Genomic DNA, 17,101 nt, shown 5'->3' with positions numbered 1-17,101 from the left:
TAGATGGTACGTTTTTTAGTAAGTAAATGTAAGATTTTCCCAGAGAAATAGAAGGGATAGAGAATGAGCGTCAACATGCGCAGAAGGTCTCATCAAGTTGGGCGCCATATTCCAGGTCTTCCTGTCATTTTGTATATAGGTGGTAATCTATAAGTAATCAAATATCAATTTGCTGTTTTCAACCATACGGGGGGCAATTTAAATTTAGTGAAATTCTATCATTTATTATGGTTAGTTAACATTAATATAATAATAATAATAATAAAGAACTTTATTAACAAGAAAAATACATACATATTCCCTTATTAAGAGGCGAAGTCTGGCTCTATGAGCCACTCATACTTAACCTACTGACTAACATAATAATATAATAATAATAACAATTGATAATATAACAATATAGAAATGCAATTATTAACAACAATAAAACAATTAATAACAAAATAAAAGCAACTTGCGATGCAAATATAATAAATAATGTTTCATTCTATTATTTGCACAAATTAAATGGTACACAAATACTATTATAAAAATATATCAAAAAAAAAATATATATATATATATATATATATATATCAAAAAATTCCAGAAAACATATTATTTTAACATCTAGATGGATAGAAGATGTTCTTTTAGATTTTTCTTAAACAATTTCATGGACTGTGACATTTTACATTTTAAATCAATATTTAAAGCATTGAATATATGAACTGAATTATATGTAAAGGAAAAAAAAATGAAATATGATTTATTTAATTATCAGTTTCAAAACTGCGTACAATATTGGTATATAATACACTAAATATACGAATATTCTGACAAAAGACGCTACGGACAGATGACCTTTTCGTCGTTAAACACTCGAAATGATATTAAATAAGTATTTACAATATTTCATGTTTACTTGTACTGAATTACGCGTTTCAATTTAAAATTTTTGCAAATTTGGTAAAAATTGTTCTAAACAACTTTTTGTTCAAGTTGTATATTCATAAAAAACATTTGGTTCATAATTATTTTTGATGATTACCTACCTTGTATTTTTAATATAAACCTAGAAAAAATATGTTTTTGTTTTATTTTTTTTATTCGTCCCTTCAAATTATGTTTCAAAAACTGTTACATAACATGTCCTCTAACAAATATTTTCATAATACATAAACATCATTGATTTTATTAAGGGTATTATTATTAGTATTTATCCTGGTTTTTGTCGACAATAAAAACTCAATCTTGTAATAGAACATCAATTTTATATTTCGTAAAATTATTTTGATACAAATTCGATTTGTCAAAATTCAAGTCATTAATATATTGATAAACAACCCAAATTATTCCTAAATATTTTATTATAAACAAAAACTGTTACCGGTAAGTTTGTAAAACACATTATGGTTTGTCGTAATACTAGAAAAAATCATTTATTTTTTGCACAAAAGAAGCTTGTCGATCCTTATTTGTCCATAACAAAATTCTGTATGTACATATACCTAATTTATTATTAAGAAAATTAGATTATATGATCTCAGAATTTTAAGAAATTTTTTTTTAAGATAAAATAGTTTCTTCTCAACTGTAATATTGTCAACTTTGGCCTGTATTTTATCTATTTAAAAACATGGGATTGACAATCCCCTTACTAAAATACATACTGGAAGGTACCGATTAAGTTTCATTGCATCAAATACCTTTACTATAAATCCTGGCTCACAACTCACAATTTAAGGCCATTGCAAAATGCTTTTGAACTTCATCATAGATTTTACAAGAATAAAAGTGTAATATTGAAACAAAGTAACACTGTAAGCTTCATGACTAATAGTCTCATTTTTAACACTCTTTAAATATCATCTCGTTAACAATTATGAATATTATATGATTTTTCTCAGTGATTTGTGGCACAGATACAAATTAATATATGCCCCATAACAGTTTTTAAATAAGAAACTTCTGCCTACAGATTTAATTTTCTTATTGGCATATACCCTTTCTTCCTATATAAATCTTGCCATTTTTTCAGTCCAATGTTCCTTGTATTTACAGTAGTAGGAATACTAAAAATGTTGACTATAGAACTTGATACTATGTTTGAAAAAGCCTTCATACCTGTAACTGTGCATAAATCTAATTAACTGAATTCTCCTCCTCTTGACACTCTGAACACTGCTGCTGCTAATGTTAGAAATATTTAGCACAAAACTACAACTACCTACAACAAACTTTACAATAAAATGTTAAATTTTCGCTGTTCGATTAAAATACCCTATCTTATGTTTTCTTTTCCTCCAAATAATCTTCTTGTCAAGTAAGGACCAATCTTATTTGACATATTTCTGGTACACTTGAACTTGTGCTTTCATGGACACTATAAGAGTGCACTGTTTTACAGAAGCACGAACATTGATTCCAAGTATCTTCTTCCTACACACTTAATAAAAACATCCTCTTTAAATGGCCACATCATACACTTATTTTTGACCATTCCCAATTACAATCACGATTTTTACAAATCGCATTTAGGAAAACTAAAAATAAACCGTTTTGGATCATCTGTAAACACGATTATGTTGTATAAACTTACACATGAAAACTAATCATTTTTCCCGGCGTATTAGCTTTCTTAGAATGACTATGACAATATACAACAAGCGTTTTTGAATTAGTGTTTAGAATAATTGAGATAATAATAAATTTTAACTAGATAACAACACAAACGAAAAAAAAACAAAACAAACAGATGTCAATTAAAGAGGGGAAGTGACAGCGAGGCCTGGAAGATGTCTGCCATCTTGCCGTCGACAAAAATTTGGATGCGCACTCGTCGAAGCTCATTCTCCCACTTCCATATCTTCTCTGGATTTTCCTCTGCTCTCCATACTTGGGTGCCAGATCACATCCGGTCGAAACCTTTGGTCAACGGAACAGACATAAATATCATATTATCCAGAGCATTTTAGTATCGATATCGATCTTTTAATTACGTCCTTCCATTCCTACTCTAGTGTCACAAGTCACAACGTCATAAGCTGTCATAAGTCACAACTAACCTTTAAAATATTTTTTCTGGTGATCGACTGGGAGTTAAAAAATTCTTTAAAATTATATTGTTTAATTAATAAATAGTTCTTCGTGTATTGGAACATGTTGAATCAAGTAAATATCGAGGCGGTGTATTCAGCTACATATGTAGAAAATTACTTGGATTGTGTTGAAAATTTCCCAGATGAACTTCAGCGTCTAATTTCTCGTATGAGAGAATTAGATGTTTACTATCTAGGTAATCGAATAATTATCTTATATCACCGAATTATTAAATATTAGTTTATTCTAGCTCGTGTAAGGGACGTTACAAATCAGCAGAAGAATATAAAAAATTGTTCCAGTGGTGTCCAAAAAGAAAGGATTTTTAAAAGAATGCAACAATCTTTAATCGCAGCTCAAGAACTTGGCGATGAAAAAATGAACCTTCTTCAAAATATTCTTGATAAGATTGAGGTAAAAACAAGATTACTAGATCAGGACTTCAAAAATTTAGGTAAATGTTTAGTATATTGTTTATAAGGTATATATGTACTCTGTAAAGATACCCCACGCATATTTTTGCTTTTTTAAAGATTTTGGTAAAGATGAAGTAACCCCAACAGAAACAAAGGATTTGCAAACCCCTGTTGTAAATACATCAGCTAACTCTACCCCAGCAAGTAACAATGAAAGGTCAATAAAAAGGGCCAGAAGGGGGAGGACCGAAACCTTCACTACATTAGAAGTAAATCAAACTGATGCACCAATACCTGAACATACTTTACGAAGTCAAGCACCGACTACAAGTGTATCTGGAGGAACAACACAGAAAAAGACTAATACAGGTAAGCTTGACGGCAATGTACATGTTATTTTAGATAACTATAATTTTTATTTGTAAAAATTAGGTAAAAAGAAAAAACGTAAGGCACGCCAAATTCAGACACAAAAAGAAGATTCGCCTCCTCCAGAAGAGCAACCTATCGACCCTGACGAACCAACATATTGTCTTTGCGATCAGATTTCATTTGGCGAGATGATTATGTGCGATAACGATCTGTGCCCCATTGAATGGTTCCATTTTTCTTGTGTAACATTAACTACAAAACCCAAAGGGAAATGGTTTTGTCCAAAATGTCGTGGCGATAGACCCAATATTATGAAACCGAAAGCTCAGTTCTTGAGAGAACTTGAGAAATATAATAAAGAAAAAGAGGAGAAGACATAAGAAATAAAACTGAAATTTTTCTTTTGCATTTTTTTTTTTAAATATTACATTTTTGAGTAAGGTTTGAACGTAAGGCTTTGTTTATAAAGTTAAAATTTTTAAATTGAATAAATATAAACATTTTTTCAATTTTTTAACATATTTTGTATTCGTTCTTCAAACATATTTATACATAATTTGCATTGATAAAATATATCTTTACTATGGCAGTGTAACATAATATATAAATACAAAAATAGGTGCATAAATAAATTGTTTAATTAAAAATAAAAATAGCTTAAATACAATCTTATTGTAAATATATTCCACTCACCTAGTAATAAATACAATATAGATTTAATTGTATGGCGTAAAATAAATTATCAGTCAGGAAAAAAAACAATTTACAATAGCATATTAACAAAAGTACTATAGTTTGTCCAAGTCGGTCATTTTAATTAACAGGTAAATTGTATTTTCTGTCATTTTTTGCGTGCTATCTGTCAAAATCAGCCCCGACTTGAGGACAGACTTTAGATTTGTTAAGCTGGTGGTAATAATGGTTAAAGAATATAAGGGCCAATAACACCCGAGAATAAATTGTTACCATGTCTCCAAGCAGTGCTGTGGCCACATATTTTTCTTAACATAGCTGCTTGAAGAGATATTTATATTCTTGATAAATGTTCTGACTACGCGTATAGTGTATATGCTGCTTATTTAGGTGGTACCATACTAATTAATTATAAAAAAACGTATTAAAATGTTAATAAAAAGTACAAACCTATCATCGACGTATAGTTCATATCAAGTACATAAATATCTAAAAAATAATTATGAAATTCAATAAGAAAACGGTAAAAAGGTGGAGTGGACTGTTTATTTGCCTAAGAAACGTCATTCCTGGCTCTTTCTTATCGTTGCGGCAGTTTATACAAAGTCCACTACACACAATATTAAAACTTCCTAAAATTGTCGCTGGTGACACATCCGTTCCTCCAAAAAAATGGCGTCTAACAACACAATTTCTGCTCCAGCTCGTATATGGGCATTATGTATCCTTGTATTCTTTAGCCATTGGGTGGCAAACATTTTTGTTGCAACTAGAGTTTACAATTGTTTGTAATAATGAAGTCCAGCTCTTTTAAGTTTAATAAAGAAAGTTATTCTTTAAATTACATACACGAAATCTACAAATATAATTTACACAAAAATCTGACAAGCGCGTGAGATCAAATAGAAGACTGCCTAAAAACTTATTATACATATATTTTTCTCCATATGCCTGATACATGATATATTTTTAAAATATAGTAGGCATATTGAATTACACTGGTTCTAACTCTTTTTTATGATCTAATATTTCTAGAACTAAGCTGTTAATACAGCAGACTCTAATAATCCAATACATATTTAAATGTAGTACACCAAATTCAAGAAATTATTCAAATGAATAATTTCTTTAGTTATTTTTTTTTTTGATTAATACAGACATCTTGAATATAATATTTTTTTTTAATCAGTTTACACCCAAACGCCGTGAGGATTCTTACTTGTAGGTACTGCATTTTCCAACTGCCTTGGCGATCCAATCATTTTTCTTGTACTACCTTTATTAGGACCTTCTAATATTTGTCTAATATCTTCTGGAGGTACTATACTAAGACTCTGCAAATTTGCTTCCTTCATTTCATTCACTAACTGTTCTACCTGTTTCTTTTTTTCGATTATTGCTATTTCTAATTGCGCTACCTTAAAAGAAAATTACAAGCATTTTAGTAAAAATAATGCTCCCTCTTTATAGAACATTAGGAATTCACTTTAAAAGACACAAAGTTAACTTCATCAAAATTTATACAACTAGTGAGCACCGTAAATTGTTTAGTTTCAATTTGTAGATATTAGTTTAGTCTTAATCATTTGCTGATGATGTTAACAGGGTTAGCAAAACGCGCGTCCTGTGCAAAAGTAAAAGCGTTTTGGTCTATTGTGGTGATTAAGTGTCTTATTTTGCTGATACTACCGTGTGATCGAAAAAATCGTGTCCAGTTGGCTTGGAAATTAAGATTGATGATATTCTCCATAAATTTTACATATAAAATGACAGCGATCTTCATTTCATAATAAGGTCATAAAAGGAACAAAGGATTTGACGAGAAGTGACGCTACTAGTTCCTTTATATGATAAAAACGAAATATAAAAACATATTTATTACCTCTTTTTTCAAGGTCTCTGCCGTAAGGTGGTGTATCTCCGAACTTTGCTTAGCTAGTTCTATGTCTTTCTGAATTCTTTCTAATTCTAACAGCAAATTCCTTTCAATTTGTTTCCGCGATTCGGATTTTTTGCTACACATCCTCTGTTCCATATGAAATTCTTCCATTAGTAACCTAAAAAAAATCTTTAATTCTTCAAAATTCAGGATAATTATTTTTAGAAATACCTAATCTTATTTTTGCACTGCAGTAATTCAGTTTCGCAATTCGCCAGCTTTGATCTTAACAATGTCAATTCGGATTTTAAAGTCTTTTCTTGCTGTTTGACAATTTCACATTCTTCCTCAACGTATGTCAGAGCTTGAATCTAAAATTAACAGAAACGCATAAAAAAATTAACTATGTCATTATAACAGTATCATCATTTTACTTGATCCTGATTTGTTTTGCTTAGGGTAGAAATTTTAAGAACCTCTTGGGTTAAAAAATCTAATTGGAGCTGTTTCTCCCTTTCTTTGCCTTCCCAAAATATGATTTCGGCATCGTACTAAAAATATTGCGCTATTACATAACTTAATTATTAAATAAAAACCGTAGTATTATTATAATGGCCAACCTTTGTAAGATCTGCCTGTTGGTTACTGAGTTTTTCTCTTTGAAAATTGATAAGAGCAATCATTTCTTTGTATTGAATGTTGCACAGTGCATTTTCAGGCATTTTACCCCTATTTTCACTCCAATCCTTTTGAGATTTGCTATCCTAAAAATTGTGAAAAAAACTCAGATATTTAATAAACCTGATCCTTTGAATAAAAAGACTAAGGAGTATAATTACATACAGCTCTTAAATCAAAGGATATTTTTGAAAAGATGTAGTTTTTACTTGTAATAAATAGTTTTTTACATGTAAAAAATAGTTTTTAAATGTCTCAAGAATATATTCTTACCAGAAAATTATTTTTCTTGAGCTTGTCATGACTTATATTCGAATTTGGTGGTGGTGGGTCCCTATATGGTGGGGGTGCAGGGGGATCCTTATATGGTGGCGCTACACGATGACTAGGAGATTCTAACACTCGTTCTGAAATATCCGATCCACAGTAACTGCTCTTTTTTGGTGAGCTATGCGGTGAGTTACTCAAATATTGCTCTCTAACTTCTAAATGTATTGTTTTGACTTGTTGTACCCCTTTAACAACACCAATATTTTCAGATCCACTATTTTGACTACTAAAAATGCCTCTGATTAGTAAAAATGGACCCACAGCACTCCTAGTGTTGTAATAGAGAGAACAATCTCATTCAGTTGATTACAGGGAATGTTCTATAAAAATTCCCAAACATTTTACAACACTAAGCACTCTAAACAACTAACTTATTTTGAAAAGACCTGTTCTGGGTTTCCCTAGATACATCAAAATGAAAGAGTTGCGGAGGTTTAGGTTTGTTATTGGAATGACCAGATTTACTATCACTTCTTTGTAAAATAAATTGTACGTCGTTCGAATACTCGCCCCATTTAAGTAGTATCTAAAAATACAAAATTTAAAATATGACTTTATACATATAGGTAATTGGGAAACCTTCATCGGATTTTCCTGAGGGGCCAATTGTCTTTCATTACTTCTCCATCTTTCTATTAATGTAAATCTACCCGATTTTCCAGTGGCGTGAGCTAAAGCAAAAACTACATCCTGCAATAGAAAAAAAATATGTTAACCTAAATATCTTTTAATAGAATTATAGCAAAATTGTTTTGTACTACCTGACATGTAGTAGCCTCCGTAACACCACAAACAATTCTCTGAATTCCTTCTACCCAAATTTTTAATTCCATATCTTTTAAAATTGGTATTTAGGGTAAAGCTACGAAGGTAAGATATTGTTTGAATAATAAACAAATATACAGGTTTACCTTATTAGTCAAACTAGAAATGTGTTTCATTTTGGTAATAACATGCACCATTTAAGAAATAAATATATTTTTTTATTAAAAAAGATCTGCAAAAATACGTCAATAACTACAATTGACAACTTATGTGACAACTGCACATATCAAATATCAACACACATATCAACATCAACATCTGTTGACATCACGTTGACATGTTGACACTTTCTCAACCATAGATAATATGGATAGACAGGGTTCGAAAGTAGTTAATTAAGACGTAATTTACCCTGTGAATTTACCTGATTAAATACGTGTAGTTTATCTGCAAAAATTACGCCTTTTGTTGTTCAACTACATGAAAACTACTTTAATAAACTAAATTAGAGTTAATGCTCCACATTAAAAACACCCACAAAAAAAGAAAAAAGACTAAAAAATAAAATAATAATATAATAAAATAAAATTTTGACATCTTAGGCCCGGTTGTACCAAAATAAACTGAACGAGAGTTCAACTGATCGGTTGGTCAAAGTTGAACTTGGATTGCGTTGCACCAACTCGCGTTCAGTAGAACGTCGATCAATATTTAGTTTCTTATGTTGGTATAGAATTTCACAGTAACTTTTGGAGTTTTTATATAAGTTGGCGTAAATGCTTTTAAAAGTTTGTTTTATTGATTGGCGGGTTCTCCCAAAATATAAATTATGGTACCTTTTTCCTTTCTGTTGCCATAAAATACGACTTTTTAATACCTGTTCGCGGCTGACCGATTCGTTCATTTACTTTTTTAGACGTTCTAGCTAATACATCTGTACATCATACCTTATTTTTTATATTATATTATTATATAAAGTGAAATCTATATTTAAAGGGTATGTAAGGGGTTTAACAAAAAATTAACAAATTGGAGTAGTTCAAAACTGAACTAGCTGAGCTTCAAAAGAAATGTTTCCTAGAGAGCACAATTTAAAAATGTCTCAAATGCAAGAAAAGCAAGAAGCCTTTATGAGGCAGCAAGAAAGGGAGCATGATGAGAGAATTCAATTTTTAAAATTTAGCAAGGAACTAATAAAAAAAATAATTGACCAATAAATACTCTGTAAATATATAATTATTAAAAAATATCATATAAACACTTAACACACAATATATATGAATTTTGAAAATATGCATACATATTATATCGTTTTATTTCTTTTACATATTACATATCTAGTACAAACAAGTATACTGAATTGTATTAATTTAATATCATTTATTAATTATTGTTATTTAATTATCTACTTATAATCAGAATTATCAAAAATATAAAAATAATCCTATACATACAATAAAAAATATTAATATTATATACATAAATCAAAATATATACAAGAGTATGTAATGGTAATTTATTTTACGGTAATTATAATCACAATTTAATTAATTAACAAGTTATTTTGACTTTAAAACATTAAGACATTTTAAGAATGTTTTAGTAAAATAATATTGAAACATTTTCTAGACGTAAATAATTAGTTCTAGATGTAAATAATTAATACTCAGCAATATATTCTATATCGTAAAATAACATATTTACAGTGATTCAAAATATTCATTAATTAAACTATATCTAAAACTATTATTTATATCACCCAAGTCATTTGGAACATGTTCTCTTATATTATTTCCAATGTTTATTTCCGCTTTGACTTCCGTCAATTTCATCAGTTACTAATGGTGTTGGATCTGCAAAATGACACGCTATGTTATGAAGAACAGTAGCGGAAACCACTATTGCTTCTACTTTATCAACATTTAAACGGATTCCTGTCGCTAATTAGGAAATCTTCTTTTTAGTACACCAAAACACCTTTCTATTGGGTTTCTTGTTCTTATCTGAGCTTCGTTAAATAAGTTTTCAGCCCTCGTTGTTGGATTCGCCAAAGGGGTTATTAGGTATGGTTTTACTCCATACCCACTGTCCCCTAGTAATAAATTATTTCCATATACTCCATTTTCAAACTCAGCCTTTACTCTAGAATTTCTAAAAATCATTGAATCATGTGTAGAACCAGGCCATCTACACACAATGTTAGATATTTTCAAATCGCTGTCACAAATTGCTTGGACATTAAATGAAAAAAATCCTTTCCTATTGCGGTAATTCTCTGCATTTGCCCCTCCAGGAGATTGTATCTTCACATGCGTACAATCAACTGCTCCTATGCATCTTGGAAAGCGACAAATATTATAAAATCCTTGTGCCTTTGAATTTCTATCTTCCACTCCCATTGGCATTTTAATAAAGTCCTTGCTTAAAGATGCTATAGCTCTAGTTACTTTTGTAATCACGCGGCTCGTAGTAGACTTGTCTACACCACTGATATCACCAACACTTTGTAGAAAACATCCTGTTGCTAAGAACCGTAATGTGATAAATACCATGTCAGCTGGTGTTAAAGCATGATTTCTAAAAATAAAAGCTTAAATAAGATACAGTAAATATACATAATTAAACTTACTTGTTTGTTTTAGATGCAATTAAACCGGAAATTTCCTCTATTAAATAATTCACAATAGGTTTAGCAAGTCGAAATCTTTTTTTAAAATCCACGTCATTCCATTTTTCGAAATTGTTTGGTCGAAATCGTACTGTTTGTGGTCTCCTTAGCCGTTCATGTTGTCTCACTAATTCTAAAAAGTCTTCGTCGTCAGTTAATTCACCTAATAAAGGATCCATTACGAAAAATCTTAAGAACAATAACAAAACGATAATCAAAACAACGAAAAGCGGAATATGTCAAATAATAAGGTTATGTCTACCCCTGAACGACGCTTGAACCGCCTAATGAAACCGTTCAGTTGACCGGGCAATTTGAACGGCGTTCAGGCTTGGTACAACCAGAGATATGGAAGTGGTTTGGTTGTGATCCTTTCTGTTTCTCTGGGTACAACGCATTTTTTGCTTTGATCGTCGTTCACAGTTGATTAGAGATGGGCGGTTATTGGTAAAAAACCGGTTATAGGTTAACCGGAATTATCTTTAAAAAATAATAACTTGACAAAATTAACCGACACAAATTAACCGGTTATTCAAATAACCTAACCTAGCAAAACTAAATATTTAGTTTTCCTATAGGTTTACTTACCTCTACACTCCATAGGTCTACTTCAAATTTAGATAATAAACTTAGTTAAATCGCATGATTAAATAGAGATTGTAGCAATGTAAGTATGTATATGTACAAAATGAATTTAAATAAAAATGCTAACCTCACTTTTTTGAGTAGACATGGATATGATATTAAAACTAAAAATTACTTAACGTTCAAATAAACCACACAACCCACAAGTTCTACAATCTACAACTACAACCAAGTTATTTTAATAAAATATGGAGAAAAATAGACCACAAGAAAAATAGACCAAAAGAAAAATAAGGAGACTGAATGAATAAATAATGAAAGATTATCTTCATTCATTACTTGAACTTCTATGTTGAACTTCAATTTTGTATTCTTAATCTAAGCTTCAAGAGAGACTTCAAACTACAAATAAAATATATTTACGGTGAAACGTGGGTGCAACTGAGCGAAACCATGGAAAACTTTTGAAGAACCGTTGAAAATCCGTTAAAGTCGGTTAAAATTTAAATATAGAATTTAGAGAATCTATTTGAAGTTAGGTTTGTATCACTTGGCTAGCTGGTGGCTAGTAGTAGTCTATGGCATTAGTACTTTGCTTTATGGCCCTGACCTGTCAGGGCCATTCGGCCGTTGTTTTGATTATTATCATCAGGGTTCGCCTGATGCCTGAGGGTGCAGCCACACTATCCTAAAAACAGCGTATCGGCGTAACGGCGTAATGACCTTGAATCGATTTCCAGTAATTCTATTGGTTGAAATTTTTGACAGATGAATGACCTTGAATCGATTTCCAGTAATTCTATTGGTTGAAATTTTTGACAGATGAATTTGACAGATAAAATTTCTGACAGATGAATGTTTCAGCCAATAGAATTACTGGAAATCTATTCAGGGTCATTACGCCGTTACGCCGATACGCCGTTTTTAGGATAGTGTGGCTGCACCCTGATTTAATTTTGACATTTGATGTCATATATTTTCGTTTTGGGAGCGGGAGCGGGATCTCCCGTTATCGTCGTAATATCGGGAAGATCCGTGCCGTTCGCTTCTTCGAAATTTACGATTCAAACAGCTAATATTTAATTGTTAGTTGTTTTAAACAAGTACAATAACATAAGAATACAATAACAAAATACAAAAACATAAGAATTCGGTTTCTTGGCGCGAAACGTGAATGTTGAAGGTCGAATGTCTATCCACAGAATAATCCTTCCTCTTCCTCGATTGACCGATATCAGCTGGACGGCCATTCAGGGTGCAGCCACACTATCCTAAAAACGGCGTATCGGCGTAACGGCGTAATGACCTTGAATATATTTCCAGTAATTCTATTAGCTGAAATTTTTGACAGATGAATTTGACAGATAAAATTTCTGACAGATGAATGTTTCAGCCAATAGAATTACTGGAAATATATTCAAGGTCATTACGCCCGTTACGCCGATACGCCGCTTTTAGGATAGTGTGGCTGCACCCTCAGGGTTGTTATTCTCCTCCCGTGGAACCAACCAATCTGTGGCGGGCACTTGCTACCTTCGGAAGTCTGCCACAGGGCTCCCCCCCAGTGAGGAAGCCACTGGTTGCGAACGGTTCTGCTGGCATACGTTGAGCAGCAAACGGTTGGCGTATGAATGTTCCTCCGCCAGTTGATGAGATGCTGGAACATATGCTGCCTTCAGTCGATCCATGGAGACTCGTTGGGGAACATTCTGGACGTCCACCGTTAGGAACTTGTCATCTCGTTCCACAACTCTGTACGGGCCGCTATATGGAGGTGTCAATGGAGGCTTCACTTTGTCGTTACGTATGAAGACATGTGCAGTCGTCTGTAGATCTGGATGGACATAGGGGGTGCGAACTGAGTGGTTGCTCGTTGGTACAGGCCTCAAAGCTCCCATGGTCTCACGGAGTCGTTGAACAAATCGGTGTTCGTCGGTTGGGGTAGCACTTGGAACAAATAGCTGTCCAGGGAGGCGAACTGGTGCACCAAACACTAAATCGGAGGCTGTACAGGCGATGTCCGGTTTAAAGGTGTTCCGCAGGCTCAGCATGACGAGGGGAAGAGCTTCGGCCCAGGATACGACATCAGCAGCGACGAGTGCAGCCTTGAGGGTTCGGTGAAAGCGTTCGATACATCCATTTGATTGTGGGTGATAAGCAGTCGTCTTTATGTGCTGTACTCCAAGTGCTGTGTTAAGCTGGCGGAACAACTGGCTCTCGAATTGTCTGCCTCGATCTGTAGTAATGGTCGCTGGTACACCAAAGCGGGATATCCATCCTTCGAGGAGCTTTTGTACCACTACTTCAGTAGTTATCTCACGAATAGGGATAGCCTCAGGCCATCTCGTAAATCGATCAATGATCGTGAGTAGGTATCGAAAATTGTCACTAGGTGGAAGTGGTCCCACAATGTCGATATGTATGTGGGCAAATCGTTCGTCAGGCATTCCTAGTGGTGTCACCGGTGTAACAGTATGACGTCCTACTTTGGCCCGCTGACATTGAAGACACTCTCTGGACCACTGCTTGACTTGACGGTTCATATTATGCCACACGAAGCGTTCGGCGATCATTCTCAGCGTAGCAGCGTGTCCAGGGTGGGACTGGGTGTGGAACTTCAAGAAAACATCCCTCTGGAAGGTCGCCGGCACGTACACACGTACACGTCCATCTTGGATTGAACAGTATAGGGGTCGTTCGCTATCTGGTATGACAATGTGTTGAAGGTTTAAAGAGCTTGTGGGGTCCTGCAGAGCTTCTTGTAGACCTTCATCAGTTGTCTGAGCTTCAGCTAACCGGTCAAAGTCAATGGTGATGGGTGATGTTATTGCGTCTACCTCAGGTCGTGAGAGACAGTCGGCTACAATGTTCTTTTCTCCTTGGACATGTCGGATGTCTGTGGAAAATTGACCAATAAATTCCAGCTGGCGGATCTGTCGTGGAGATTGACGGTCATGTCGCTGCTGAAAGGCATACGTCAAGGGCTTGTGGTCAGTGTATATGATGAATGGCATGCCCTCAAGAAGGTAGCGGAAATGGTGAATACCGCTAAATATTGCCAACAGCTCGCGGTCGTAGGTACTGTAGTTACGCTCCGTCTTCGACAACTTCCGTGAGAAGAAAGAAATAGGCTGTAAGTGCTCACCAACAAGCTGTTGCAATACACCACCGATCGCGGTGTCCGAAGCGTCGACTGACATGCTCAACTGAGCATGGGGTGCTGGAAAAACCAACTCGGCAGCAGTAGCTAGGAGTTCTTTAACTCTGGTGAAGGCACTTGATGCTGCTGGGGTCAAGTTGAGGTCCTGTTGCTTTTTCTTTTGGTGGGAAAGTAGCTCGGTGAGTGGCATAAGCTCTTTTGCAGCATTCGGTAACCAGCGTCGATAGAAATTAACCATCCCTAAGAAGCGACGTAGCTGTTTGTATGTTGTTGGTTGCGGAAAACTGCGAATAGCACTGACTTTAGCTGGCAGAGGCCTGACTCCAGTTGGGGAGACTGTGACGCCCAAGAAATTTGCCTCTCGTATCCGGAATTTGGACTTTTCTTTGTTGATTTGGAGTCCATTTGCTTCTAGGATCTGAAGAACTACTGCTAAGTGCTGCTCGTGTTCTGCTTCCGTCTCCGAGACTACCAGTATGTCGTCGATGTACACATATACAAATGAACACCCTCGGAAGAGATGGTCGAGGTACCGCTGAAGTGTCTGGGCGGCGTTACGTAAGCCAAAGGGCATACGTAGAAATTCGTACAAACCAAAAGGTGTAATAACAGCCGTTTTTTGTACATCTTCTGGGCGGACTGGGATCTGGTGGAATGCATGTACAAGATCAATGGTAGAGAAAATTTTCTTTCCATGTAGCTGATTTGCAAAGTCCTGAATATGTGGCACTGGATAGCGATCAGGCTTGGTAATTGCATTTAACCGACGGAAATCCCCACAAGCACGCCACTGGCCGTTGGCTTTTTGGACCATGTGAAGCGGGCTAGCCCATGGCGATTTTGATGGCTGAACAATGCCCATTTGTATAAGTTGATTGAATTCGGCCCGTGCAGCTTGTAGACGGTCTGGTGGAAGCCTGCGCGGCTTGGAGAACACTGGTGGGCCTTGGGTGTCGATATAGTGCTGGACTCTTCCAGGGTCGTCTGGTGCATCCGTTGGTCGGTCATAAGGATGGGCAGTAGATATTCCCACCTCCAACGCGCTTACTCGTCGAGACACACACGTAATGCTGCTTGGTATAGTTGGACACACAAGGCGCTTGTTTCGCATATCTACGGTGAAACCATGGTGTACGAGGAAGTCAGCACCTAGGATGGCAGTAGTGACATCTGCAACAACAAAGGTCCATGTGACTGGCTGGCCAAAACCAAGGTCAAGTGTCAACTGTTTCTGCCCAAACGTTCTAATACAGGAACCAGTAGCAGAGTATAGGCGTATCATACTAGGTTTTGAAGCAGAACATGCTTTGCGTGGCAGCACACTTAAGTCGGCTCCAGTGTCAACGAGGAACTGCAGTTTTAGGGCTTTATCTGTGACGAAAAGGCGACGTGGTGCATGGGGGGCAGTGGTTGTCATGATTACTGCGCCCCTCTTGATCGTTTTTGAGAAGGTACATGGTGCTCTACACTTCTTAGCTTGGGACCCAAATCTCCTGTGATAGTAGCAGTGCCCGTCAGTTTTCTCGTCCACACTTACTTTGTTGTTTAACGCAGGCTTTCCGTCCATGGCCATGATAGGAAAACTAGAACATTGTATATATTTGTCAGCTTTCTTGGCCAATTCCTCCAGGTCTCCATCCAGGATTGCTATGACTCCCCGGGCTTGGGGTGGTAGGCGGTCTAACCAGAGTTTCTTTAGAACCTGCGTAGAAACGTTATTTGAGGCCAAAGCTTGCATTCGGTGGAGAAGCTGTGTTGGTTTAAGGTCGCCCAAGGTCATCTCCATAAGCTGGTGAATTTTGTCATCAGCGCTACTGCCATATCTCTCTAACAGTCTAGTTTTGAGGTCTTCGTAGGCCCTACCTCTAGTTGGATTTCGTAGTATGTCGGCTACCTCTAATAGGACCTCGCTGTTTAAACTTGTTACGGTGTGATCGAACTTGCAGTCATCAGATGTTATTTTGGCTTGCCTGAATTGGGCTTCCAGGCGTAGGAACCATAGTTCGGGCTCTGTGCGCCAAAACTCCGGTGCTTTAATCCCTACACGGGCAATAACGACTTGATCGTCGGTTTGGAAGTCGTTCGTGTCGGAGGTGGACATTGCGTATCTGAATCTCTTGCACTCACACGTTCGTCGGGGTCACCAATGTGGCCGTTGCGGGTAGCAAATTAGGCACACTAAATAATTAAGTCATTTAATTAACTCGATCAATTGTTACAAACTAAATAACTATTACAAAAACATAAGAATTCGGTTTCTTGGCGCAAAACGTGAATGTTGAAGGTCGAATGTCTATCCACAGAATAATCCTTCCTCTTCCTCGATTGACCGATATCAGCTGGACGGCCATTCAGGGTTGTTATTCTCCTCCCGTGGAACCAACCAATCTGTGGCGGGCACTTGCTACCTTCGGAAGTCTGCCACAAACGTAATGCAAGGTTATTAGGTTAATTGGTGAAAAAAAAACTACCTT

The 17,101-nt window shown here is 35.3% G+C and overlaps 3 protein-coding genes across 5 annotated transcripts; 1 reads left to right on the top strand and 2 right to left on the bottom strand.

The window, feature by feature from the left end:
- The first annotated feature begins 2,997 nt into the window (after window positions 1-2,997).
- On the top strand, window positions 2,998-4,297 carry LOC115885255 (inhibitor of growth protein 1). The gene is made up of 4 exons (XM_030904102.1): window positions 2,998-3,277; window positions 3,332-3,535; window positions 3,615-3,866; window positions 3,930-4,297. Exons 1-4 carry the CDS (start codon window positions 3,142-3,144, stop codon window positions 4,247-4,249), a joined length of 912 nt encoding a protein of 303 aa, XP_030759962.1. The 5' UTR covers window positions 2,998-3,141; the 3' UTR covers window positions 4,250-4,297.
- On the bottom strand, window positions 4,265-8,785 carry LOC115885254 (ras association domain-containing protein 8). Of its 3 annotated transcripts, none has more exons than XM_030904100.1 (10): window positions 8,639-8,785; window positions 8,211-8,311; window positions 8,029-8,139; window positions 7,821-7,975; window positions 7,393-7,675; window positions 7,062-7,205; window positions 6,876-6,992; window positions 6,673-6,812; window positions 6,445-6,619; window positions 4,265-5,980 (listed from the first exon to the last, which is right to left on the bottom strand). In XM_030904100.1, exons 2-10 carry the CDS (start codon window positions 8,280-8,282, stop codon window positions 5,753-5,755), a joined length of 1,425 nt encoding a protein of 474 aa, XP_030759960.1. In that variant the 5' UTR covers window positions 8,283-8,311; window positions 8,639-8,785; the 3' UTR covers window positions 4,265-5,752. The 3 variants fall into 3 exon arrangements, with proteins under 3 accessions (XP_030759960.1, XP_030759961.1, XP_030759958.1); XM_030904101.1 differs by lacking the exon at window positions 8,639-8,785 and adding an exon at window positions 8,361-8,542 and having other exon boundaries at window positions 8,211-8,284; XM_030904098.1 differs by lacking the exon at window positions 8,639-8,785 and adding an exon at window positions 8,361-8,540.
- Window positions 8,786-10,154: 1,369 nt separating this feature from the next.
- On the bottom strand, window positions 10,155-11,166 carry LOC115885264 (putative nuclease HARBI1). Its single transcript, XM_030904112.1, has 2 exons — window positions 10,844-11,166; window positions 10,155-10,791 (listed from the first exon to the last, which is right to left on the bottom strand). Exons 1-2 carry the CDS (start codon window positions 11,059-11,061, stop codon window positions 10,155-10,157), a joined length of 855 nt encoding a protein of 284 aa, XP_030759972.1. The 5' UTR covers window positions 11,062-11,166.
- Window positions 11,167-17,101: the final 5,935 nt, after the last annotated feature.

Source organism: Sitophilus oryzae, unplaced genomic scaffold (assembly GCF_002938485.1).
Source record: "Sitophilus oryzae breed Bouriz unplaced genomic scaffold, Soryzae_2.0 scaffold_379_pilon_pilon, whole genome shotgun sequence".
NCBI lineage: Eukaryota > Metazoa > Arthropoda > Insecta > Coleoptera > Curculionidae > Sitophilus > Sitophilus oryzae.
The sequence above is the reverse complement of the archived record's forward strand: the minus strand, read 5'-3'. Positions and strand labels throughout refer to the sequence as shown.